Source organism: Chelonia mydas, chromosome 1, assembly GCF_015237465.2.
Source record: "Chelonia mydas isolate rCheMyd1 chromosome 1, rCheMyd1.pri.v2, whole genome shotgun sequence".
Classification (NCBI taxonomy): Eukaryota; Metazoa; Chordata; order Testudines; family Cheloniidae; genus Chelonia; species Chelonia mydas.
Window position 1 is genome coordinate 153,614,919 of NC_057849.1, and position 27,786 is coordinate 153,642,704.

Consider the following 27,786-nt stretch of genomic DNA (forward strand, 5'->3'; position numbering starts at 1 on the left):
GTGAGCTGTAGCTCACGGAAGAATTATTACTGTGGCTTCATAATAGAGAAAAGGAGATACCACGTTACAAAACAAGTTATGATTCTTTAACACACAACTAAGGTCTTTATCATTCAACAAGATATGCTATCTCCAACCCTTACACCTATGCTCAGGGTCATCAGCTTCAATGGGACTAACATTATACGCAGGAAAAAAATCCCATTGCAGATCACCACTTAAGAAAATTTCCTGAAAAGCTGGATGCAAACATCAAACTGTTTCCTGAACAGATCTAACTTATCCATCGTATAATCTAAGTTCAGAATAATATATAGTTTCTGAAAGTATGGCCAATTTTTTTTTAGAACCTATAAAGTTACAAATCCATTTACATCCTCATAGTAATAGGTAGGGAAGTTAAACCAAAATTTAAAAACCTGGTTCCTAATGTTAGGCTCCCAACTACATACCGTGGCACTAACTAAATGACAGTGTGCACATTTGAATGTCAGACTGCATAAGTGCCAGAATACAGATCTGAGACGTTAACATTAGGTACCCAAGGCTTGAAAATGATGGCCTTAACCATTCCATGAATATACATATGTTCATCATTTTCAATATGTATATTTACTACAGTGTAAACACTTATATGCCATACTTACTAAGTAGTGTTTTTCAAAAGCTTCCACAGATGATAAGGCCTCCTTGAGTTTCTTATAAGGGCTTTGTGTGGTGTTAGCTTCAAAATAAAATGAACGAGATACTGACTTACAAACAGATTTTTATTTTAACACGCAATGATCAAATGTAGAGAGAACATTATTTTTATGTTATGTGCTATACTTAAAGATAGTCCAGACTATTTAGGTAACGTAATCTTGTTTTTACAAATTATAAAATTAAAATGTCTAGTTAACAGGATTTGTTTTACTGACCGCTACATTTGCTGCTCCAGTCAAAATTCAAATGACATTACAGCAGTGAAGAAAACTTCCCTACACTGTTCTAAAAATACTGTTCTATATCACATTCACCAAAATCTGTCAGAACATAAAATTATATTTAGATTCTCCCCTGTATCTTAGCAAAGTTAAAACTTCTCATACTTACCCATTATAGGATTTATAAAAAACAGTATGAGAAGCTTCTGTACTTTATATTAGAGAGACAAAATAGGTGATGTAATGTCTTCTATTAGACCAACTTCTGTTGGTTAAAGAGCCAAGTTTTTGATCTTACACAGAGCTCTTCTTCAGGTCTGTACTTTATATGGTATTTTAGTCTCTCAAATGACTTTAAAGTGTTGTATTCTACTAGAAAAGTCTGCAATACTGGAACTTAAAAAAAGTTGTTTGGTTTAACCTCTTTATGTCACTCCAAACACTTGGTGAGGAGAAAAAAAAACTACCAACTGCAGCAAGTCAAAAATTATAAGAGGGAAAACTCGCTTTTAATGGAATTGCAGTAGACTGCATATTGCTGGATTCCCTTTCACTCATTATCCCACCTGCAAAAGTAGAATTACATCTCAGCATCTGGCAAACAATACAAATATACTAATTGTACTAGGAGATATTTAACATCTGGAATTTTTTCAATGAATTGTTTAGAGATTCAGCCTGATACAGAAAACCAACTAAATCTATGTGGTTCTGACTAATACAGTACAGTTATGTCACTTTATAGCCCTAGTTACATACAGGGTATACAATATCAGATCAGGATTCGTCTGTTTCATTCTCCAACTGAATTTTAATTTTAAAGCTTGTCGTAGGAGCAGTAATAGAAGTAATGTATAATTCAGAACCAAGAGTGGTCAGAAATGTCTGCTGCGGCACCTCATAATGTTGATAAAGAGAATATATACTGTGAAAGCCACAATCCACAATAAAGGGTTATAATTACAATTTAAAAAAAATATTGAAAAAAACACACTATACCACTCTTAAAGAACATATGCTCCCCCTTTTTTCCCCCCTTTTTTCCCCCTCTCCCCCCCAGTATCATATGTACATTTATCTACTTACAGAATATAATTTAATTCTCCCCATCTAAAGAGCTAATCTAAGAGGGAAGCCACCACATATTTAAACAGATTGCAAGGTATTACATAAAGTATGTATGAGTTTTGGTAGTACCTGTTTCAGGGCGCTCTGCTCCCAAGCCTGCTAACAGATCAACCGTTCTATTAAGATCTTCAGAATTTGGTCCCTTTTCAGACACAAGTCCACACAGGTAACCAAGGGACTTTAGCTATGGAAATAAATACAAGCCATAAATGTGTTCCAAAAAGTTACAAATATCAGCATAAAAAACCTTGCTAACAAATGTCTTCTACATCATGACTCCCAACAGATCAGTACAGGATATTTTGATAAATACTGTTGTCATATTACAACACTTATAAAGCCTTCATTAAAATGGTCTCCTCCTTAAAATGGGACAGACAGGAGAGCCTTCTAAAAGTGGCTGAGCATTTTACTTGAAAAGCTGAAAGGAATCTTATCTAAGACTAAATTATATTTACGAGTCAACAACTTTTGGTATTAAAGACATTAAAAATGTAAACACTTAGCACTTTTATTTTTATAAAACACCTGAAATATCGATACTTATTAAACCCAGAGGCTTGGGGAGGGGGGTTGGGTTTTTTTTAATGTATAGAGAACAACTTTGATCAGTCTGGCAGTTACTAACAGTCAGGTGCATTTAAAATACACAGGTTCATAATATTATAATTAGTGTCTTGTGTTTCAGTAAAAAATATTAAACCACACAACTGTATGAAGTCCAGAGCCTCCAATGTACAGATCGGGTGGATGTACAGGCTGAAAACTCATAACACATCTAATTATTTATATAATACTGTATGTGAAGTGAAACATTTCTTCGTGAACAATAGATATGATCAGCAGGGCTGCCTTTAACCAACACAGTGCCATTAAAGATGTAGGTGAATAGTTACCAATCATTATGGGACTGAATTGGGGGTAGTTTGCTAAATTCTGGGTCAAAGGATGCTGTCTGACTGAAGGTCAACCCTGGTGATTTTCTGATGTGAAGAATTAGATTGTCATTTTAGCATAACAGAGGTTACTGATCAACAAGTTATCCAACCTATTTTACAATAGGATCTCATTACTTGTCTTGCCCCCCTGAAGTAGTAAATTTCACACTGTATGGACTAATTTTCTTTTAATAGTTCTAAATGGACTTTTTGTAATCCCACCTCATTTTCTGTTTTGCCATTGATTCTGGTCCTCTTCACTCCATACCTCTACCTACACTGCAATCCTTCTACAGACTAACCTTTCCCTGCCCATTGTGTTTCTCAACATTCTCCCTCCCCATTTATCATATCCACTCCACCTGTACTCCAACAATTCTCCTCAACCCTATTTCAAAGCCAAGTGCATCCCCCAAAAGTTTTAATATAAACAGTTATACATTGTAACAATGACTTGTAAATAGCCTAATGTACCTATCACCTCCTTGACTATTTTGCTTGTATGTTTTTCAATTTTATCGTGACTTTAGTCTTGCCTTTTTAGGATATAAGCTCTTTTGGGCATGGACTGTCTTCCTATGTTTATACAGCATGTAGAACAATGGAGCCCTAATCCTGACAGGGGGTTTTAGGAGGTACCACACTATAAACGGAGTAAAAATAGTAATTAATAGAAGAAAATGTGAGAAAGTTCCCAGCAACTTGGGAAAGTAGCAGATAAGTGGGCTGTTGAAGCTAATATTGTCAACAACGGTGAGGGTCAATTATTTCTACTGTAATTATATAACATCCATGACTTCTATACTGTAACCAGATTTCTACAAAATCCATAATATGCTGGAATAAATAAGAAGTTTGGGGAAAAATCAAAATATAAATAAAAAGTTTGGAGGGGGAAAGGCTCTCATTCAGCTCAGGGTTTGTCCTCTTGCAACACATTCACAGTAACCTCCTCCTTTCAGCTGACAGATTTCATGGGTTCATTTCAAAGCTAAATCAGCACCACTACTGATCAGCTAGAGCAGTCACTGCTCAGAAACATGGAGCACGTCTCTTTCCCTCTCTACATCAAAGACCTGAGCATGGTGCTTAAATATTCCCAGCCCTTGCCTCCCAATGAAGAAAAATTGTAGAAAAAAATGTAAACCTGATTATGCCAGGTAGCACGACACAGTACTACCAGCTTAGTCTACAGATCGGTGTATTAAAGAACTTCTAGATTCACAATAAAACATGTCCCAGTTTGTCACAGAGCCATGGCACATTTCAAGTGGTATCTCCGTAACTGAAACGTAACGGCTTGATTACCTTTTCAGTGGCATAGCTCCATAAGCCAACTGTGTGGGAAACATTGGCATCTACTTGTGCTCGGTCACAGCAGCCTTCTATTCTTTGTAGGACCTCTAAACAGCTCAAAAATACCCAACAATCCAAAGCTCCAGGAGGAACAGAGACCTGAAGATGAACAGTAAAGGTAACTGAGAAATGAATAATTGCTTGATCATATTAGGACATAGCTTGAGAGACTGGGGAAGAGGTGCACTGCATGGGAAGTAGCTTCCATTTAAGGAGATTTAGAAGACTGAGGGCTAGTGTACGCTACCACGACATTGGCGCCGCTGTAGCGTGTCTGAAGACACGCTATGCCAATGGAAGAGTGCTCTCCTGTCAGCATAATTACTCCACCTCAACTAGAGGTGGAAGCTATACCATCAGGAGAGATCTCCTGTCAATACAGCGCTGTGCAGACACTGCTTTAAGTTGATGAAACTTACATCGCTCCGGGGGGGGTGAGGGAGGGAGGATGGGGTTCACCCCCTGAGTGACATAAGTTACATCAACTTAAATTGTAGTGTAGACGAGCCCTAGGTTTGCTCAATTTGGAAAGGAGTAAGAGAAAATCTGAAAAAAGCATATTAAACAACAAATGGTATGAATACATTGGGAACTCCTACTTATTCTGTGTTAGGATACATGAGCAATATGACAAATTCTAAGGCACCAAATTTAAGGTGGAGAAGAGGAAGTGTTTTTTAGTGCAACTAATAATCATCTCATGAAATTTTCACTACCATGCTATCTTAGAAACAATCAGAAGGATTAGTTTTGACTAAGAATAGTATCTGCAGTTACAATAGCAAGGATAAGACTAATAAGAAATAATCACAAGCTCGAGTCAGGAAGACATTTTCCCATGACGACGTAGTACTGTTCCTGAAAACAGATATATGACCAGTGTACTAATACTTAACTTTGGTCATCTGATATACATTGGGGATGGTCAAAATTTATCCCCCCAGTATATCTGATAAAGCCACGGTACAACATTAAGATACAGTAGTAGATTCTCTCTCACACACACGCACGCTGTTCTGAAGTGAGCTGCTGGCCCACATATCAAGAAGATAGCCTTCCTGCCCTATTCCCCACACAACGATACATTTGTTACCACATAAGTTAATTATTGGTTATAGATCATGACATTGGTAATGAATTCAGGAAAGAAGCATATGAATGACTATCAGCTTCATAGTAAATTTATATTAGTTTTTCAGATCAGGCCCAGAACATTTTAACAATACAAGACAATCATAATACTACCTCCAAAAAACAAACCTTTATGCAGTCTCCATCTGTATGGCTACACAGCAAAGAAAAACCCATGACTGCCCCATGCCAGCTGACTTGGGCCCACACGGCTCAGGCTGCAGGACTGTTTCACTGCTGTGAAAATGTTTGGACTCTGGTTCAACTCCCTGCTCTGAGACCCTCCCACCACACAGGTCATGATCCTCACAGGTAGATATTTATTTTAAAACATAGTAATATACATGTAATATTGCTACAATATTACAATTAGAAACATTTTTACACCATTATATTGATAGTACACTAGCAGTGCTAATTGTGTCAGCAGTGACTGACAACTGGACAGAAACCTCTATTATTAAACAAGAGATGTTATTTACATAATGAATTATATTACACTAACTCACTTCTAGTAGCTTAAGCTCCTGCACACAGTTGTGAAGAAGCTCTAGTGCTCGCTGGGATACCTCCCACGGTCTCTGTAGGAAGATCAGCAATGTGCACTGGCGAGAAAACAAGTAACTGCGCAAGTCTAATAGAGTGGCTTCTTGATTCTGAATTAGCTCTCGTTTCTCCATATCTATTGGTTTACGGAGAATCAATCCATTCCAGCTCCGCACTGGTTGACAGAAAAATGTCAACCAGTTTGCTCCATCTAAGTAAACAAATATACAGTTAATGTCCAAACCCATTATTTTAAAGGCTTTTTTTTTTTTAAACCCCACAACAACCTTAGTGCCAAACTACCTCAAATACCTATATAAGCAGCCTGATTTTCAAAAGTGGCACCCACATCTCCCATTACTTACTCTAGATACTTAAAAGTAGGAAGCCAATTTTCAAAATGTTGACTAAATACCTGACAGCTATAAGCAATAAGACAATTGGTTTACAATGCATTTCTGGATGATTAAAGTAAATCAAGTGAAATTACAGATCGAAAGCTGAGCAACTTTAGCTGCCTGAGCATCCATTAATTACACCTCACCATGACAGGTGTCCCCCTTGTTTTAGTCATATCTGCCTTTATCCCACTAATTCATGATAAGTTATTTGTTAAGTGTTGCATACATCTTTCTATTTTTACATCTACACTCAGTCATATCTGAACATCTTATGTTGTATTATGAAATATAACATCTTACTTATACAAAATAATTGATTTCACACTACTTGACACTTCTTGAAAGGTATGTATCCCATGTTACTGACAAACTGAAATGAACTCAAGTCTCATGCTGCTTGCAGAAAACAATTTATATTAAATATACAAGGAAAGAATTGTATACATATGCATTAACTGGGCATGACATAATTCTACAGTGTCTAGAATTTCTTACTGTATCTAATTTGAAAACCACATTTTAGACAATGTCTAAAGTAGCCTGTAATCATGCATGTTAAAAAAATAGCGTTAGATTCAACGGGAAGCCTTCAAAATAGCATGCAAGAAGATTTGATTATTAATGACTCAACAACAAGCTTTGGGAAGAAGCAGCAGCACCAGGGCCAGATCAAGACATAGGTACTTTAGACCCATGGCTAGGGCCCCAGTTCTTGGAGTCACATGAGACCAGAATCTCAGCTTTCATTATGTTTCTAGACCTCACGGATGCAAAGAAAAGCTTGAACACACGCCCAGAGTATAACTGTTGCCTGTCTGAATCTGGAGAGAGCATGAAACAATAGCTCCAAGTATCATGAAGTGTCTCATGCATCTTAATTGAAATCTGCTGCCACCCCAGGAAAGGGTGTGGCAGAACCATATAGGAAGGTTGAGCCTAGGGCCCCTGTTTTACTTTAATTTGGTCCTGAGCAGAATAGGGAGTGGAACCAACTAATCTGCTGCATGCATTCACTTGTTGATTTAAAGCACTTACCACCAGCACCAAAGTTAACAACATATTGAGAGAACAAGGCATCAAGTTCATCATATTGCACCAAAGCATCTTCAAACTGCTGCAGCATTTCAAAGACAAAGGCCAGCTCTTCCTTTTAACACACAGGCAAAGAAAGGTACAAGTTATCAAAATGTGTTGCAGCCAATATTGTGGATTTTAAAAATTCACTATGAAAAGGACCCACTAGCCCAAAAGGACTTCTCCAAACTTGTCTCTGAGGGTTTGAATACCCAGGACAATGTAATGTTACAATTATACTGCTATAACTCCCCACATGGACACCCTCATAAGAGTGCCTTTTTCCCGGTTAACCTGTACTGCTTCCAAAGCTAAACAGGAACAAGCTAAACTACAGTAAGCCTGTCCACATGGGAAGTTATAGTGGTATAATTATACTGGTAATTTTTTCCTGTACAGACAAGCCCTGACTCACTATAATAAAATATTCAGAACAAGCCTTAACTCTCAGGAACCTCATAAAAACCTCACCTCTTCCAGAAACCACTGTTGATGTACTTATAAATTTATACATTCTATTTGTATAATGGAGACACTAGTTGCATCTCCACAGTTAAAGTTCGGTTTTACACTTAAAGCAGGGATTCAACATCTGTTATGTATGAAAAATTCCACTTACTCTCCCCCAAACAACAGCACTTACTCCATAGAATAAATTTTCTGGGAATTTACAAGTAAATCTGTTAATGAGTTTCGGAGTTAAAATTAGTTAAACAGGTCCTTTAAGAAATTTAGCACTTGGTGTCACCTTTTTTTCCACCCTGCATAGGGTTAACCAAATAATGCAAAAGCTCTGAACATCAGCCTATGCCCCTGAATGACTACAAATAAAGTATTTAGTATTTGTGGTTTCAGATTAAACTGAATTTTAAGACATTTATTTTTCTTCTCTTCCCCACTTCTCATCCCCACGGTCATCATAAGCAGAGTTAAGGCTTTACCATGTTGAGAATTTGTTTTGTTTTTTTTAAAACCTTAACTGATAATTTACTGTGTTCAACACACTTGAGTTTGGGATAATTGCAACAGTATCCCCGTAATGTATTTTGCCCTAAATTACTGATATGTACTCTCACCCTTAACTGCACCTTAATGAAACTTCTCCTGTCCAACCACCTAGTTTTGTGTTACATAATGAGCCGGGGGGAGGGAAAGAGAAGGCTCAAAAGGTGGTGGGACCAATCTTACATAATGCAAAAATTCAAAACTATATGGCATCACATGTGGGAAATACGTTCTAGTCTATGTTTTAAGAGAAATATTCTAATCAAATCAATCCCTAATGTTATCATTTGAATGTGCAGTTTTTTCTGTAAGTGTTTAAATGATTGTTAGAACAAATCAGATACATTTAAGAGTCATCCAGATCTGGAAATTCAAAACATCTGAAAACAGGATTCTCTCCAGAGAATTACATGATTTCATTTTAAAAAATAACTTTAAAGTCATTTATACTCTGATAACATTCTAAGCAAAAGAAAGTTTAGTAATAGATACAGCACATTGGTATAATATTTTAACTAGAAGGGTTCATTTGCACAGCCATAATATACTTTAATTTTAAAGACACTTTTACACAAAGGCAATGGAACTAATAAAATGCTTATTAAAAAAATCTGTGCTCACAACTAATCCATAGCCTTTCTGCTGTCCAAGGTCCGAAGACACAGAAGCCTGAACAGATCTTACAGGTGAACACAGCCCCACAAAAACATTGCAGGCAAGAATAGTGACAAGTTGCCATAATACTAGCCTCCGTATCTTTTTAAAAGGAGAGTCTGATCTTAAAAAATACAGCCAAGAAGAATACTTTCAACAAAACAAAGGACTACAAAGTTGTTTAAAGATGTCGTCTAAGTCTGTACCTGCACCATGAAATACTCGCAAAAACTCCACCCTGGCTCAGTCCTCTTCTCCCTCAAAGTTCTCATGTCATCTTCAAACTTGCCTAGATTTTTGGTAAAAGACATGAGAAGCAGCGTCCTGAGTTTTGTCAGGAAAGCGTTCCAGGATTCCTGAGAACGGGAAGAGTCTTTCAAGGGGTCAGACAGTACCACACATCTGTAAAGATATTGATGGAAATTATTTTGTGGGACTAAAAAGTAACATCCATACATAAAATAAACTTATAATAGCCCCTACAATTACATACGATAAACAATGTCAAATGGAAAGAGCAAGGAAACTCAGATTTCCATTCAACATCAATTCAAGACTTATTATTAAATGGTATGAGCTAAGGATAGAGAGTCAATGGAGGTAACAAATAATAGCCTTAAAATGACAATGTATGTCGAATAGCCTGAAGCATACTGTAGATAGAAAGGAAGCATTCATCAGACTGGCGGGGGGGGGGGGGGGGGGGGGGGTTAGGCGGGAGGGTCCTGACACCTGTCAGGAATAGTCTAGTTATTACGTAGTCCTGCCTTGGCAGGGGAGTGCAATAGACGACGTATCGAGGTCCCTTCCAGTCCTACACTTCTATGATTTTATGATAGGTTTGGAAAGAGAAATTTAAGTCTGGGTTCCACAACACAGGAGAGTTTTCACAATGAGTATATTCTATATTTTCAAAATCAATAAAAATAGGTTTTAGAAATCCAAAAACACAAAAAAGCTCTGCTTGGAAGATAACTAGCAGAGCAATAACTAGACTTATTCCTAGAAAGGACTATGTAACAGAATCACATCTATCAGGTCACATCTAGACCAGCTCTCATGGGCCAAGGCAGAATTATTCCCACAGGAGATTCTGTACGGCTTCATTTTATTTCAAATGTTCCGCATGGTAGGACTCCCACAGCTCCACTTGTAATTTGTGAAATAGTTATTTGAGAACTCATGATCAGGACAGGCTGATAACCAGCATGTTTTTCTTTGTTTAAAATTTCATGCTGTGATTTACTAATATTCAGAAAAGGAATAAACCTTTGCGGAGGCAGGGAAATCCCCTTCCCAATTCAAATAGAGTTCCCAGTTACTGAAAGCTACCAGAAACTATTCTGCTGTAGAATTTTTAATCCAAGCTAGACAATTAGAAATTGAACACCCTCAGCTACATTTAATTCAGATTTGCCAAAAAAAATTTAATAAGCTGATATTATCCAAATACAAATAAGATGCTGACAACATGCAGCATATTCACATTGTCATCTTAGATTAACATATGAGGAGTGCTTGGATTCACACCTTTAGTTTCAAAGGATCACCTCCGTCATTCACTCTTTACACAAGGTGATGACTCTTCCAATTAGTCAAAAAGTAAATTATTCAGAAGCAATCCAGTGCAGTGTTTTGGGGAGGGGTAAAAAAGAAAAAACAATAAAGGTCTGCATTAAAAATTGATTTGAAACTGATTACTCCATTTCCCTGATCTCTTCCCTTCCAAGGCAGGAAACGGTTGTAATAATGCTGTACACACTTTTCACTGTATTTTTCTTAAAGTAACAGCTTCAAAAATTGGATTTAATGTAGTACAACAGAGGAGAAAAGCAGATTAAACACTGGTAGAAAAGAACACTGGTTCAATCTAAGGCCTTGTCTACTCTACACAGTTGCTGACAAAAGTCTGCTTTTGTGAACAAAACAGTGGAGGTGTACACGCTGAAATGCTCCTCCCGCCGATGTAACTCCCTTGCTATGCCAACATATTAAAAACACCTTAACGAGCAGCATAGAGCTTTTTGCGATGTAATTAGAGCTACGCAACGTCAGTGTAGACACCTCACTTGATTATGTTGCCCGAACTCAGCTCCAGGAGGTGTCCCACAATGCCCCTCATGACCACTTTGGTCAGCAGTTTGAACTCTGCTGCCCTGAAGGTACACAGGTATGCGGCCCCTCCCCCCTTCAGGAATTTCTGAAATTCCTTTTCCTGTTAGCTTGGCCTACACAGTTCACACAGCATCTTCCCAGCTGACTGTGCCAGCTTTACGCAGCAGACGTGCTCACATGTGGAGCACACCCGGCAGTGTTTGATCGTACAAGTATATGGGGAGAGGAAGCTGTGCAGTCGCAGCTTCGCACCAGCCATAGGAATTTCGATACCTACAGGCTGATTGCTAGTGGCTTGCAGGAGTGGCACAAAAGGGATGCGCAGCAGTGCAGTGCTAAAGTCAAGGAGATGAGGCAGGGGTACCAGAAGGCAAGGGAGGACAACCATAGTTCTGGTGCAGCGCTGAAGACATGCCGCTTCTATAAGGAGCTGCACACTATGCTCGGCAGCAACCCCACCTCCATCATCAAGAGCCCCCTGGACACTGTGGGGGACTGGAGACAGCAGCCAGCAGACTCAACCCCAATGAGAAAGTGGTGGACAAGGAGGTGGAGCTAGAGAATGAGGTGGAGCACACGGCAGAGTCATCCAGTGGCACAGTGAGTCAGGACTCTTTTCCACTCCAGAGGGGTCTAGCCAGTCCCAGAACTCCAGCTCTGGCACGCAGGATGCAGGAGATGGGAGCTCTGGTAAGTGTTCATTTTGATTTGATACTGCACGGTGAGAGGAGACTGAGCTCATATATACTTTGTTATATTGTAGAAGAGGGATATGGGGCAGAAATTAACAGAGACTGTCCATCTTTGCAGTGAGGTCATGGCAGAAAAGTTTCTTAATGTACATGGGGATGTCTCTGGAATCCTCCAGAATGATTTCTAGGAAACTTTCCTGTAGGTATTCTGCAATCCTCTGAAGAAGGTTCCTTGGGAGAACTGCCTTGTTTCAACCTCCGCTGTAGGAAACTTTGCAGTGCCCCCTGGCAATTATTTCTGCAGGGACCAGAGTGGCACACAGGCGAGCATCATACAGAGATGGTCTGAAGCCACACGCATGCAGGAGATGCACCCGTGCATCCTGGGTTACCTTTTAGGAGTGAGATATCTGGTTCAATTACCCTAGCTTGTGGAAAAAGGGTACCAATATTCAGACCAGGCTCCCTAGCCGCTTAGAGTAACATTGAAACACACTGGCTATAGGTACGACTATTTGCTTCTTGCAATTAACATTTCAGCAAGCACTACAGGGGTAATTCAGGGAAGCAAGTAACACTGCCTGGCCGAATGCATCACATACAGACAGATTACTGGGAATCATTATTAAAATGTTCCTTCAAAGCCTCCTGGATTCAAATAGCCTCCCACTGCCCGCCTCTAATTGCTGTGGTCTTTGGCTGTTGAAAATCAGCAGTCAGCCAATCAGCCTCAGCAGCCCACCCTTGGGGAAACTTTTCCCCCTTCAATCTGCAAATATTATGGAGAGTTCAGCAGGCCACAATGGCCTTTGGAATATTTTCCTCATTAGGGTCTAACCTGCCAAAAAGACAGCGCCAGCGACCTTTTAATCAGACAAATGCACATCAACGGTCATTCTGCACCTGCTGAAGCTATTGAAGCGCCCTCTGCTGCTGTCTAGGTTCCTGGTGTAAGGCTTTATGAGCCACAGGAGCAAGGGGTAGGTGGAGTCTCCAAGGATCACTATAGGTATTTGTACATTCCCTGGTGGAATGTTCTGGTCTGGAAAGAAAGTCCCAGTGTGCAGCTTTCTACACAGTCTAGTGTTCCAAGAGATGTGTGCATCATGCACCTTCCCTGACCACCCTGCACTGATAACAGTCAAATGGTCGCAGTGATCCACCAGCGCCTGCAAGACAATGGAGAAGTAGCCCTTTCGGTTGATATACTCTGTCACGATATGGTCTGTGGCCAAAATTGGGATATGAGTTCCATAGATCACCCCTCTGCAATTAGGGAATCCCATTGCCTCAAAGTCATCAATTATTTGTCCAGGACATTACTGAGAATCAGAGTCCTTCACAGCAAGAGGCGATTAATGGCCCTGCAAACTTGCATCACCGCAGCCACCACAGTGAACTTTCCAACTCCAAACTGGTTTGCAACTGACTGGTAGCAGTCTGGAGTTGCCAGCTTCCACACAGCGATCGCCACTCACTTTTCCACAATGAGGGCAGCTCTCATTCTGGTGTCTTTGCACCGCAGTGTTGGGACACGTTCCGCACACAGTTCCAGGAAGGTGGCTTTGTGCATACAAAAGTTCTGCAGCCACTGCTCATCATCTCATACATTCCCCATGATGTGATCCCACCACTCAGTGCTTGTTTCTCAAGCCCAGTACCGACAGTCCACCATGGCAAGCTGGTCCATGAACGCCTGCAGCAATTTTGAATGGTTTCCATGGCAGACAGCAGGGCAGGCATCACCAGTTCACTCTGTCACAGCTCATGAAATACTGCAAGACCAGCCACATTGTGTTCATAATGCTCATCACCAGACTGGTCAGCAGTTCAGGAATTATGCTGTCAGACACAGATGGCAGGTGCACAGTTACACTAACTGTTGAAAAACAGTGCAAAACGAAGTAGGAAGCCCATGTAATGATGGGACAAAAGGAAATGTACCATGCAACAGTGAGCATGCCCCCATGGTGCACTGTGATCTGTTCCCAGAGTTCCCAGTGGCAGAGGGTGGAGAGTTGCACAGTGACATAGCTACCCCAGATGCAACACTGTCAATGAAAAAGCAATGACTGTGGATACGCTCAGCTGACACAAGCAATGTTGTGTGGACATGCTCCACTGATGTTAAAGCGACTAATGATCGTCGACAAAACTTAAGTCAACTTAACTCTCTAGTGTAGACATGGCCTAAGACTTTTACTCTTGTACTTTTCCTCTGGTGATGGGTTTACATAAACCTTGAAAAACAAGGATTTGAAGTTCTGAAAACTGATTTTGGTTACTTCATTCATTCTGAATCAGTGTCTACAAAAATATAGCGTCAGTATGTTTAAAGCCTTTTATCTTTTCTGGAAGAGGTGAACATCCAGAATTTAACTGTAGTCCTACAGAATTTTTTTTTTATTATTATTCCAAACCACTACTAATTCAGGAAAAGATACAGCAAACTTTTTCCTCCATTGGTTCATATTTTGGGACAGATGGACATACATCTTACCAATGCCATTTGCTTAATGTTAGGCATTAGGGAAGTTACTATTCTTTTAAGTGAGAAATTGGACCTATTAAATGGTTATCCAGAAAACTAGTTTTACAATTATAAACAATATTTTTCAAAAAGTCCTTACCTGTCACTTTGCTTGTTACAGAAGTCGTTTCTTATTTTATCTACTATAGATGTTCGGGGAAGGATGTTGGTTTTGTTCTTTTTTTTTGCATCGCTCTCAACCACCACAATTAACCAATCCACAGAGCTGTGCACTTTCAGAACATTCTGCCACTTGGTGATGTCATCCTTTACTGTAGCTTTGTATACTTCTGTATCCTGGTATTATAAGTAATGAATTAGCAAATCAAATCGACAATCTGGACAAATTTGAAAGGTTTATTTTGTTAAAACAGGAAAAAAATATTTCAAATGATCTCAATCTGTGTCACTAATTCAGTTTGGTAAGTTAAACAAGGACAATGTCAAGGTAAGGTTTTATTCTTTCGATTGCTTTATTATAACTACTTTAGACTATTGCAAATGAATGATTTTTAAAAATCAAAGTTACCCTGAACAACTCACTGAAATTTGGAACTCAATTAAACTAAGACAATGAAACTAGACTGATTAATTTCATTTTCTGGTTCTAATACACCAACAGTGCTGTAGCATTTGGGTTTTCCAACACTGCTGGAAAGTTTTAAGTTGTCTGTATCTTCAATTACTTTAAATTTAAACAATTGAAGTAACTCATTTTCTGTAACTTTTTTATAGATCAACTATGAACATGTTGCTATGAATATTCACGATGCAAAGTTGTGTTGGTTAGTTGTGATTGGTCAAGTCAGATGGTTAGTGTCTTTTTTTTTACTGTATGACTTTCTCCTATAATGAGGATAACTCCCCTTGAATGAGACATTGCAGATAAACAAGATTAGGGAGTTTTAAATGTTTGGATCACAAACCTTATCTAAAACATGATTCTTGTAGCAGATTAATTTCTGATTTACTGGCTGAGTGAATTATCTCCCATTTTCATAATAGGTCAGTGCAAGTATGCATTGTATTGCTGCCAAGGATGTGATCAGATCCTTGTGTAGTTTAGTTTCCACTGTGCCAGGACTCTGGGAAAGGGTTTTAGAAACCCTGTACTCCTGCTGTGTCAAGCAGCGTCACTATAAAATATAAGTTACAGTTCAAATGCTCAAGTGGGCAAGTTCAAAATTTACTTTTTATGAGCACTTATGCAAGACAGACTTGATTGCCTTCCATGATCATCTGAACAAACAGAAGACATTGTGTACAGGAACAGCAGAAAAGTCAAAAAGTTCATTTTTAAATTATAGTGAATACTTGCAGGGTTTTTTGGTGTTATTAACCCACCTCTAGTGTTTAATAAACAATGTCAAAGTGTCACCAAGTCATTGGCTACTATCTCCTTCAAACTACTATACTAATACAACTGTTCCCAAAATGGACTTCCAGGGTGCCCCACATTAAATTATGCAGTCATGCATATTGCCATGCACTATGACTTACCTTTTACTTGATTAGTTTTTAATGCATAACATATTGACCATGTTTTATTAGTTTTCTTTAGTATCGTAGCTTTTATTAAAAAAGTTTTAAATTCTTGTGGTTACCTTTATTTTGCTAACTTTTCAAATAACTCTAGATGGTTAAAGCAGGATTTTTCCTTTATTTAGTCCACAGTCAATACTTAAAGCATTTATTATACCAGAGGTGGGCAAACTACGGCCCACAGGACCATCCTGCCTGGCCCCGAGCTTCCAGCCAGGGAGGCTAGCTCCTGGCCCCTCCCCCGCTGTCCCCCCTCCCCTGCAGCCACACCACCGCACGAGCAGCGCTGCTTGCGCCCGCCCACCTCCCAGGCTTTCCAACAAGCCTGTCCTGCTGCTCTGAGCGGCATGGTAAGAGGGCAGTTGGATGGGACAGAGGTTTGGGGAAGGGGTGGTCAGGAGACAGGGAGCAGGGATTGTTGGATAGACGGAGTTCTGGGGGGGGGGGGCAGTTAGGGACGGGGGTCCCAGGAGGGGGCAGTCAGGGGACAAGAAGGGGGGGTGTGGATGGGTCAGGGGTCCCGGGGGGGCTTGTCAGGGGGCAGGGGTCCCGGGGGGGCTTGTCAGGGGGCAGGGGTGTGGATAGGGGTCAGGGCGGTCAGGGGATAAGGAGCAGGGGGGCTTGGCAGGGGGTGGGGTCCCAGGGGGTGGTTAGGGGCAGGGGGTCCCAGGAGGGGGTGGTCAGGAGACAAGGAGCAGTGGGAGTTGGATGGGTGGGGGTGTTCTGAGGGGGGCAGGCAGGGGGTGGGAAGTGGGAGAGGGCAGGGGCCAGGTTGTTTGGGGAGGCATAGCCTTCCCTACCTGGCCCTCCATATCGTTTCGCAACCCCGATGTGGCCCTTGGGCCAAAACGTTTGCCCACCCCTGTATTATACTATCCTTACATTCCAGTTTCCCCACTATCAGGAGGTGTAATTCCCAGATCTCCTGTAACGTCTTATTTATGAAAGACAGATTTGCACATTAGTGATTTCCTAACCTGCAAGATTAAGTATATTGCATACCATTTCACACCTCACCATCCATCAGAAACCACAACTGATTACCTTGGTGATTTAATGCACTTGAGAAATTCAAGTTCCCCAAAGCTTCATCCTTCTGAAGTGCCATCTAGTAACATCAAACTTGTTTCATATTAGGACAATGCAACTCCCCCAACCATTAGTGACCCTGGTAGTAACAAATGTAACCAATAGGAATAAGGGGACAGGATGTAGAACCAGCACATCCCATTTACCAAACCGGGACAGGACAGAGCTTATTTTACCTTCAGGCCCACTCTCATACCTTATTATGTGCATGGTTCACGCTTAATATTTTCCTAATACTTACACAACATTCCGTCCAATAAATATGAAGGAAGGGAAAAGTCAGGAGAGCCTTGTTTCCTTCTTTGGGTAACAGCTCTTCTTTAAATTGAACAAAATTAGATTCAAGATGAATCATCTTAGGAGCACGTCCGTAAGACCTATACAGAATATTAAAAGAATTACAATTCATAATTGAGAAATAAGCAGCAAAACTAAAAGCAGAACAGAAATGACAGGGCAAACATTTACTACAAATTTAGCTTTTTTTAAAAAAGCCTCACAAAACTTAACTGCTCTCTAGGGTTTGATTTGTGTAGCGTCAACTCAAAAATTCATTTGTTCTCTCATAAAATAAGACACTCTCTTTGCAAGGAAAAGGGCTGGAAACTTCCAGCTTTCATTTTAAAAAGGATTCTCCTTTACATGTTCTTGTGTTCCTCCAAAATTAGAGGCAGTCTTTGGCTGTGGACGTGACAGGGTCCAAAGCACAATTCTGTTTTTAACTCTTTCCCATATGCCCATCTAAACAGGAACCAGACTTATCTTCAAAGCATGGTTGCCCAAAGTGCAACCTAGAGATACCAGTAAAACTAATCTTTAGTGCAGCTAATCTCTTTATGATTTTAAATTCAGCCTGGGCTAAATGTGGGAACAAACATCTCAAAGGGCCCAACATTCAGAATTCAGGGAAAATTGGCTCTGAAAACCAGAAATCTTTCCTCCTGTTCAGCTTCCAAACCCAACTCACTGCACAGTACCACATTAGTAGTCACATTTTCCTAAATCCAACAACGTGCACCAAAATAGAGCAATGCCGGGGGGGGGGGGGGGTAGAGAAGAGACACTCTACCTTCTCCATTCCATGGGTTCTTTTGGAAGCTGCTGAGAAAGCATGGGATATACAGAAGTGAATAAATTCTGATCTCCAGCACCTAAAATTAAAGAGACCCATATTTTAAAAAAGTTCCCTTTTAAAACATATACGGACAAGATTTAAGAGTAAACTATACCACACAGTTACATTTTAAGAAACTCATTTTCATACTGGATACATGGATAACACTTCTGTATAGAAAAATGCTTTAAAATAGCATCTTGTTACTGAATCTCTCTACGAAAAAACCATTCATATAGCTGTCCCAAAATTCTATAGAAGGTGTGAGAAAGGAACTCAGCTACAGCCAAAGGTCCAATGTCATACATCATCACAAAAACAGAACAGCCTCCAAAAACTTCAACCAGCTTATTTACACAAGACAGACTAGGTCGGGGTGGGCAAACTACGGCCCGCAGGACAGCCACCTCCATGGCGCCGCGGTCCCCACACTGCTCCAGGAAGCGGCCAGCACCACATCCCTGCAGCCCCTGGGGGGCGGTGAGGCAGAGAGCGCCGTGCGCTGCACTTGCCTGAGAGCACCTCCCCCAAAGCTCCCATTGCCCAGGAATGGGGAACCACGGCCAATGGGACCTTCAGGGGAGGTACCCACAGGCAAGTGCAGTGCACAGAGCTCTCTACTCCCCCTCCCCCAGGGACCGCAGGAACATGGTGTTGGCTGCTTCCCGGAGCAGCACAGGGGCCAGTGCAGGCAGGTAGGGAGCCCACCCTGAGCCTGGTGCATGCTGCTGCCACCCCAGAGCCGCTCCAGGTAAGTGGCGCCAGGCTGGAGCCTGAACCCCTGCCACACCCCTCCTGCACCTCAGCCCCCTGCACCCCAGCCCTGAGCTCCTGCAGCACTCCTCCCTGCACCACTGCCCTGAGCCCCCTCCTGCATTCCAACTCCCTTCCCTGAGACCCCTCATACACCCCTCCTCTGCCCCAACCCCTAGCCGTGGAGCCCCCTCCCACACCCAACCCCCTGCCCCAGCCCTACATTCGTGACCCTACAAGCAATTTCCCCACCCAGATGTAGCCCAAGGGCCACAAAGTTTGCCCACCCCTGGGCTAGGTACTAATACCACTGTACTATGAAGCAAGGTAAATATAACAATGTACAATCCAGCACAGAAAACAGTAACTGATTTTCAGCAATAACATTATCCAGCTGACATTTACATCCTTGGCAACAAGAGGTAATATGATATTGACCAAACCATTTAGTCTCTTCCCAACCCCCAACCCCCCCCGCAAAAAAAATCAAGTAGATCAAGAGAAAATCTTAGTTTTAGAATGGTTATGTTTTATTATGTATTATGTAAAATTACAAAACAGTGAAGACTACATCCCTCATTTCAATACTCCTTAAGTTTAACTTTTTAAAAAAAATGTCTTTTCATAATGTAAACTTAGAACCTCAAGACCTTTTTACTTTCCCAAGGGATTTTATCATCTAAATTCCTACACATCAATTTTTTGCCTGTTTTTAAACTAGAGCATAGTCAGCCATTGATTTTTTTCATTCAATACATTGTTCTTCCTATCATTTGAGTACCACCTCTCCATTAAAATGGCATCAGTAACTAGTGTTGCAGCTCAGAGTAGATTCAAATTGTATATCTGATATAATAAACCATTTGGAGAATAGTGCGCATCAGATTAAAATTTTAAGTGTCAAATTTTAGACCTATAAAAACAAACAAGATTACCCAAAACTTAAACACAATGAATTCACACAATCAAAAAAAATCCTGATGTAGTTATGGTTGGGGGTAATGTCATCCCAAGGCATTATAAGGTAAATTAACAGAGAAATGGACTTGTAAGAAGTGTGAAAGGTTTTTTGCCTCTCAACTTGAACTGTCACCACCGAGTGTATAGAACAACCTCATCCTGTGATTGTGTGAACTGAGAAGAAAGAAAACTCCAGCACTTACAGATCCAGCCTTCCCTTAGCTTGCCTTATAACACCTTGGAATGGGAGAACAATTCAGCTTTTAAATTTGGTTCATAATCAAGTTTTGGATTGGTAAAATAGCTCAGTATGCTTATTGCGTAGTTTAGCATTTAGTAAAAAGGAAGGAATCATCAATCACCAACACTTAAAGTACCAAAAGGAAAAGTAATTCTAAAGAGGTGATTTGGATATTTTTAGCTTCAAAAAATATGCAACTACAAGTGTGATCTCGAAAAACAATGAACAAAATCATACAAGGGCACTAGATTTTTTCTTTTTTTTTTTTAAACAATTGCTGCTTAGCATGAAGATCTCTCAACCAGCATTAACTCATCTTTATAAACGCACTGAGATATATTGGATGTTTAGCTATATTTAGTTTAAATCATGAAATCTGAAACATTTTAACACCAGAAGTTTGGTTTGAGATCCCAGCTACCTTTAATACAAGAACAGGACACAGTTTATATCCTGCTTCTGAGCTCCCTGTTGGCAGTGTCACAGAACAGTAATTTTCAACCTCTTCATTTGCAGACGCCTAAAAATTTCAAATTGAGGTGTGGACGCCTTTGGAAATCTTAGGCAGTCTAAGTATATTAATAAAATTTGCCAATGACAAAGTTGGGAGGTATTGCCAATACGGAAGAAGACCAGAATATCTTACAAGACGATCTGGGATGACTTTGTAAACTGGAGTAACAGAAATAGGATGAAATTTAATAGCACAAAATACAAGGTCATGCATTTAGGGATTAACAACAAGAATTCTTCCTGGACACTGGGAACTTATCAGTTGTAAGTGACAGAGGAGGAGAAAGACCTGGGTTTATTGACTGATCACAGGATGACTATGAGCCATCTATGTGATGTGGTTGAGAAAAAGGCTAATGCAGACCTAGGATACATCAGGCGAGCTATTTCCAGTATATATAAGGAAGTATTAGTACCATTATACAATGCACTGGTGAGACCTCATCTGGAATACTGCATGCAACTCTGGTCTCCCATATTTAAGAAAGATGAATTCAAACATGAACAAAGTGAAGACAAGGGCTAGTAGGATGATCCGAAGAATGGAAAAACCTACCTTACGAGAAAAGACTTAAATAGCTTGGCTTGTTTAGCCCAAGCTAAAGACGACGGAGGGGAGATAGGATTTCTCTTTATAAATACATCAGAGGAATAAATACCAGGGAGGGAGGGGAGTTAATTTAAGTTAAGCACCAATGTTGACACAAGAACAAATTAATATAAACTGACGAACACTACATTGAGGCTTGAAACTGGATGAAGGTTGCTAACCATCAAAGGAGAGAGATTCTGGAACAGCCTTCCAAAGGGAGCAGTGGGGACAAAAAACCCTAACTGGCTTCAAAACTGAGCTTGATAAGTTTATGAAGGGGATGGTATTATGAGACTCCCTACAAGGGCATGCAGCTGATCTGCGATTGCTATCAGCAAACATCTCCTCAGCTGGTGATGGGACATTAGATGGGGAAGGCTCTGAGTTACTACAGAGAATTCTTTCCCAGGTGTCTGGCTGGTGGGTCTTGCCCACACGCTCAGAGTCTAACTGATCACCATATTTGAGGTCAGGAAGGAATTTTTCCCACCGTCAGATTGGCAGAGACCGGGGGTCGGGGGGGGCGGTCACCTTCCTCTGCAGCATGGGGCACGGGTCACTTGCAGGTTTAAACTAGCGTAAGTGGTGGGTTCTCTGTAGCAAAGTCTTTTAACCACAATTTGAGGACTTCAGTAACTCAGCCAGAGGTTAAGGGTCTATTACAGGAGTAGGTGAGTGAGGTTCTCCTGCAACACACAGGAGGTCAGACTAGATGATCACGATGGTCCCTTCTAACGTTAAAGTCTTCAAGTCTGCAGACCATAGGCTGAAAACCGTTGTCATAGAATGATTTCAAGTTATCAGAAAAATCTTCCACTGTGTGGCCTTGCAAGTGATATGTATTGGAAGAGCAAAGCATATTTTCCCTCCAACAATCTTCGCAACAAACTAAAAAGGTATTGACAGCAGTAATACCTTGTATTTGGACGGAAAAGATGTTGAACAATAAGGAAGGTACAGTAATTTCTCATCCCTTCATATTTCATTTAGGCCATAGCTCCCCATCAAACTGAGTGTGAAATTCAAAACAGGTTGTGCAAGTAGGTAAATATATATATATATTTTTTTAATCAAACAAGGATCTCACTTTTTCCTCAGATGGGATTTTCTGGCAAGAGCAGCAAGCTTTTCAGCTGATAGCAACATGTGTGATTTTCGCAGTTGATGACAATGGCCAACATGTCTTTGGTAAAGTTTTAAACAACTCTCCATGCAAGGTGTCTGATAGCCTCCAGCTGCTAAAGCAGAGGTCCCCAAACTGTGGGGCATGCCCCCCAAGGGACATGGAGGAACATCTGGGGGGCATGGCAGGGCCTGGGTAGGATTGCCACCTAATTGCTGGTAACTGGACCACTGAGGCCCTGACCCACCACTTCCCCCTAGGCCCCATCCCACTCTGCCTCTTCCCTTGAAGCCCCTCCCCTATCACATGCTCCTCTCCTACACATCTGTCCATCGCTCGCTCAATCATCTCCACTCCCTCCCCCATGGTTGGGCTCCCTCTGCTATGGGGCTGGGAGAGCCTGAAAAGGAGCCTGCCTGCAGGTAGGTGGCGGCTCAGGCTGAGCAGGGGCTAGCATGGGTTAATGACTGAGCATCTCCCCATGCCCAGCGGTAACTGGACTTCTGGTGTCCGGTCAGTACATCTGACTGGGCATTGCCAGGACCCCTTTTCGACCCAACTCCCCAGTCGAAAACCAGGCAGCTGGAAACCCTAGGCCTGGGCCAGTCCCCACAGAGGGCTGGGAGGGAGCGCCACCCAGTTCTGCTCCTAGCTCTCCACTAGCCCTGTCCCCAGCCATGGCCCCTGCCCCCTTACATCTGTCCACATTCCCCAACCCCCTCCCCCCGGGAGCCACAACGGACAGGAGTAAAGGGAGGGGGGCATGCAACCCTGAAAAGTTTGAGGACCACTGTGCTAAAGCATCACATATGCATTCTGGAAGTTTTGAGGTTCTCCTCCTCAAAGGGTGAGGAAAAAATGGAGAAAAAGAAAAAACTCAAAAGGCCATAGAAGCCAATAAAACAAGATGCTGCTTTAAATCAGCCACAAACCTCATTAGACAGCCATTCCCAGCGCTACTGGGAAGCATGGGAGAGGATGCAAGCACACTGATCAGATCAGGAATGGGGTCAAAAGCACTGAGCCTCACTTCAACTGCTATTTGTGCTGAGGAATTGGCAACAGGCATTCCCCTGTTCCTCTAAAACAGTGCTTCTCAACCAAGAGTACACATATTCCTTGGGTATGCAGGTTTTTCGGGAGTACATCAACTCAGATATTTGTCTAGTTTTACAACCAGTTATGTAAAGAACACTAGTGAAGTCAGTACAAACTAAAATTTCATAGACAATGAATTGTTTATACTGCGCTATATACTGAAATGTAAGCACAATATTTATATCCAAATTTATTTCATAATTATATGGTTAAAATGAGAAAATAAGCAATTTTTCAATAATAGTGTGTTGTGACACTTTTGTATTTTTAGGTCTCATTTTGTAAGCAAGTAGGTTTTAAGTGATATGAAACTTTGGAAGTAAGCTAGACAAATCAGACTTCTGAAAGGGGTACAGTAGTCTGGAAAGATTGAGCACCACTGCTCTAAAACACTGGCAAAAGACCCATGGCCTATCAAAACTACTGGAGCAGGAAGAAAAGTGAACAATTCTGGCTGGAAAGAAAGGCCCACAGAAAGCCCCAAAGAACGGCCCCCTGTCCTCCTCCCCCCCCGCCCCTTCTTCCTTCCAGAGAGACATAAGCATGGTCCCCCAGCGTGGCTATTGTACCTTTGGTGTGCCAGTAAGTGGAACTGGCTTTCAGCTTGGGTGATCATATGAGGAACCTTGCATCAAACCCTAAGCAAGAAAAAGGCAGAAAACCTAATGTAGAGACAATGAATATGCACACACAAGAGAAAAATGTGACCAGAACCACAAAACTTCTGATTTCTAGCACTCAACAGCAATATCACAGTAAAGGAGGAGTACTGTATGCATGCACAAGTCAGTGTATTAAGTCCTGGCATGGGAATCTGAACATGAATGACGTTATAACCTAATCATATTGCTCTGTACTCATCTCAGAGCTGTTTATGACCTTGCAGTTAATCTTCCCTCCCTTGCAAAGTTAACATGCTGCAGAATAGCAACATTTGATGTTAAGATATTGCCACTTCTACAACTGTAATTTCAGAATTTAAAGAAAAATTATGGGATTGTTAACTTCTGTTTATTATTAGGTTTCAGTGTATTTTTTATTAACAGTATTTCCTTTCCCTCTAATATTCAGCTTTCAGTGATTGCATTAGATTATTAGAAATAGAAAATTTTCAAAAGTTTTAAAGCTAAAGTAATGACTATGCAATACAGACAAGCATGAAAACTTCATGAAATTTTACAGGTATCAGTATCTTCTCAAAAGATTTATGCCTCAGCAACAAAAATAGAACTGAATGAAGTTTTTGAAGACTTAACATTAACAAATCTGAACAAAATGGTAAAGGATAAATTTGCTAGAAATCAACCTGCTCAAAGTGTAATAAGTAGTTTACACTAATATATGCAACTTCATCACTTTCCAGTAAACATCTTGCATAATATGTATAAAACATACTGCAAATACAAGATAGTAATACAGAATGAATTAGGGTGGATACAATTGTCATTGGCTCTTTGTGTAACATTGCTCATGAATAATCAGAGTCTCCACAATGGACTATTATCTTCTATTCATCAAAAATGAATTTCCATATCATCTTACAATAAATGAAAAATTAGTTTTCAGTTCCCCATATGCAATCTCTCACACAGCAAAAGCCATAAGTAATTGCCAAATTTAGAATTTAAAATCCATTTCCAGGTTTCATTTTTAAAAAGGTCACTCATTGTGCAAGTTAGAGATTGTCTACAATTAGGCGTGCAGCAATTTTTCATTTTTGGAGTATAGTGTGCCCAACCTGCTACACATGATCATGTCTCATTTGAAAGCTTATTTTATGTACATATAGATAAGGTTTGATGTGGAGCTGTCAAGTGGTGCATAAGCCTGTAGCTGAGGTAAACCAGTGGTACCCAAAATGAGAACATGTCACTTTTTGCACAGTTCCAAAAACACTGCAACACGATTACGACTACAGTTTTTACTGTTAAAGTTCATTTCAATATCTTAAATGTGGTGCTTATTGGTTAAAGCTACCAATGTATTAAAGACATTGGTTTTGCATGGGTGCATTTTTTTAGCAGGTGGCAAAAAGAGCAAACATTTTACAATATACAAACATGAAATGTTTTCACATTGCATATTCTTAATTGTCAAAATATCTCAAGTGATAATAGTTTTCTATATTTTCAACTGAAATTTTCTGACCACATAAGTTTTATACAGAAGGTTGTACATCAGTAGCAGCAGATTGCATGCCCATAGTTTGTACTGCATAGTGGGTTGATATAAATGTATGTGAATTCCTAATGTAATGCTTCTCCTTTTGTAAGCTATTGTACGTACAGCAAAGCATCATGTCTGCCTGCTAGAAGGTTTTAATTTGTAACCGCCTATGCATGCAGTACCAGCCTTTGAAATATCCTAGAAACTAGCTTAATTCAGTGACACTTATGCACAGTATTAGTGTTAAAGATGAAATATACAGCTTCATATTGGGCTTCAATCAAAGTGCTCATTAAACAAAAGGGGCAATTACTAATATACTACTAATATATATCTAATTTAGCACAAGTCTGTATAGGTGTGAAAAATTGTGATAGTGGTGATGCTAATGCTAACAATATATTTGGGGATTTTACTTCTACAGGGAAGTTACAGTATATGAAGACATGGAGGATACAAGCCCCTTAAATCTTACATCAAAGAGAAAGACTCTCCACAAACTTTGACAAAGCACATTTTTCAATAAAATCAACAGAATGCAAAAAACTGTCAAAAGCTACCAGTGCTCGACAGAATGCTGTGATGATGGCAGCAGAAGCCAGAATAAATGAATTGGTGGCTACTGGATGAGTTTTATAGTTTTAGATGATGGGCCACCAATATGCTGTCATGGGGATTGCTTACAGAAATACATAAGCAAGTCGACTGGCGCAAAAGTCAGAGTCTGTATTGAACACAAGAAAACAGACTCTGAATCTGTTAACAGAGCATCATGTTCACTTGCTTCTGTAGCCACCAGAGCGAGCACATCTTCCAGCAATCAGTCCTGTTGCACGGTTTGCTTGACTTGATTGCTAAAGATGCAGTTTATCCTGCAACATGTCTTTCTTCCTAAGTGAGTAAAATGAATCAAAGCAAAATCATCTAGCTACACTGCAACAACACAGTCACCTTGTGACACCACATTTTATCAGTTGATTGAAGAGAAAGACACAATGATTTTATGTACAACAAGGCTCCTTCTTCCCCATCCAGGCTGTTACAAAGATATAACACCCTACTTCCCTCAGATGGGGAAACTGCAAGCTATTCCAGTAGAAAGTTACAGCCAAAATTAGAAAAACGGTATGGTTCTGCGATTTAATTCTATGCGCAGCATGGATAAGACAAGTCTACCATTGTTCTATGCAGTGCAACAGTAGCTGATGCTATCTAAGCTACTAGTAATCTGAAGCAGGAACTTAAGTCATTCAAATATTTTGTGGGTGTTCTGAGTGAGCCTGATGAACAGCTTTCAAATGAACCAGGGGTTTGTATTATGTCTCTTCAGTCGCTTAGTCTGAAATAGCTAAAATGAAAGCCTCAGAATATAATCCAAAACCACGTGATTGTAGTTCACAGAGGTCAGCTACTTTTGTGCCCCAACTGGTGCAGGAGTTTGTCCTTTGGTTGATAAAGAGGCATATAATTCAGCCAGCAATGAGTATCATCCTTCAGAAGACATGCAAAGAAAGCGCCTCTCAACTGTAGAGTGTACAGTACTTAGCAGTTCCAAAATTATCACACAACCACACATAAATCTTACAGAACAACTACACCACGAATTCTGCATCAATTAAGGTGAGCTGAGGGTTCATCAATAAGGCTGCAAAAATTGAAGCAGAAAGATTCCAAGGAGGCGTGTTCATTCCAAATGGAATTGTACCACTTCAGGAGGGTGGAAATCTCATTCATGAAGGAGACAATATAGACACCAACATACAGACCATTGCTGGAAAGAATACGGCCCATTTAATGGCTAGAGTGGGTTTCAAGAACAGTTTGCAGGTAGTGCAGGATCACAGGAAATACCAGTGTCCCTGGGTAACTAGAGTCTCATATACAGCATGCAGTGTTTGAAAAAAAAATCTAGAACAGACCCAGAACCGAATTGCCATGAAAAAGTATGTAAGAAAAATCAATTCTGTCTACAGTCAGCATACTCTTCCCTGCACAGAACTGTGTATATGTCAAGGCAGTAAAGACTGGTAACCCAAGCACTCTCAGAGATCATAATGATGAACATGATGATAAAGAGGTTGACTAGAAATGTCACTAGT

At 40.5% G+C, this 27,786-nt stretch overlaps 1 protein-coding gene across 5 annotated transcripts in view; it reads right to left on the reverse strand.

Moving 5' to 3' along the window:
• Positions 1-27,786, reverse strand: part of TRAPPC10 (trafficking protein particle complex subunit 10) — a 94,162-nt gene that overhangs the window by 46,632 nt on the left and 19,744 nt on the right. For 3 of the 5 annotated variants that reach the window (XM_037903013.2, XM_043538120.1, XM_037903031.2), the window contains exons 2-10: positions 18,197-18,278; positions 17,369-17,504; positions 14,597-14,793; positions 9,366-9,561; positions 7,462-7,573; positions 5,989-6,236; positions 4,301-4,447; positions 2,124-2,238; positions 648-724 (exon numbers count right to left, since the gene is read on the reverse strand). In XM_037903013.2, coding sequence (XP_037758941.1) covers positions 648-724; positions 2,124-2,238; positions 4,301-4,447; positions 5,989-6,236; positions 7,462-7,573; positions 9,366-9,561; positions 14,597-14,793; positions 17,369-17,504; positions 18,197-18,278 — 1,310 coding nt within the window. Of the gene's footprint in view, positions 1-647; positions 725-2,123; positions 2,239-4,300; positions 4,448-5,988; positions 6,237-7,461; positions 7,574-9,365; positions 9,562-14,596; positions 14,794-17,368; positions 17,505-18,196; positions 18,279-24,090; positions 24,160-27,786 lie in introns of those variants that run through there. The other 2 variants (XM_037903020.2, XM_027826827.3) reach the window with 2 other exon arrangements.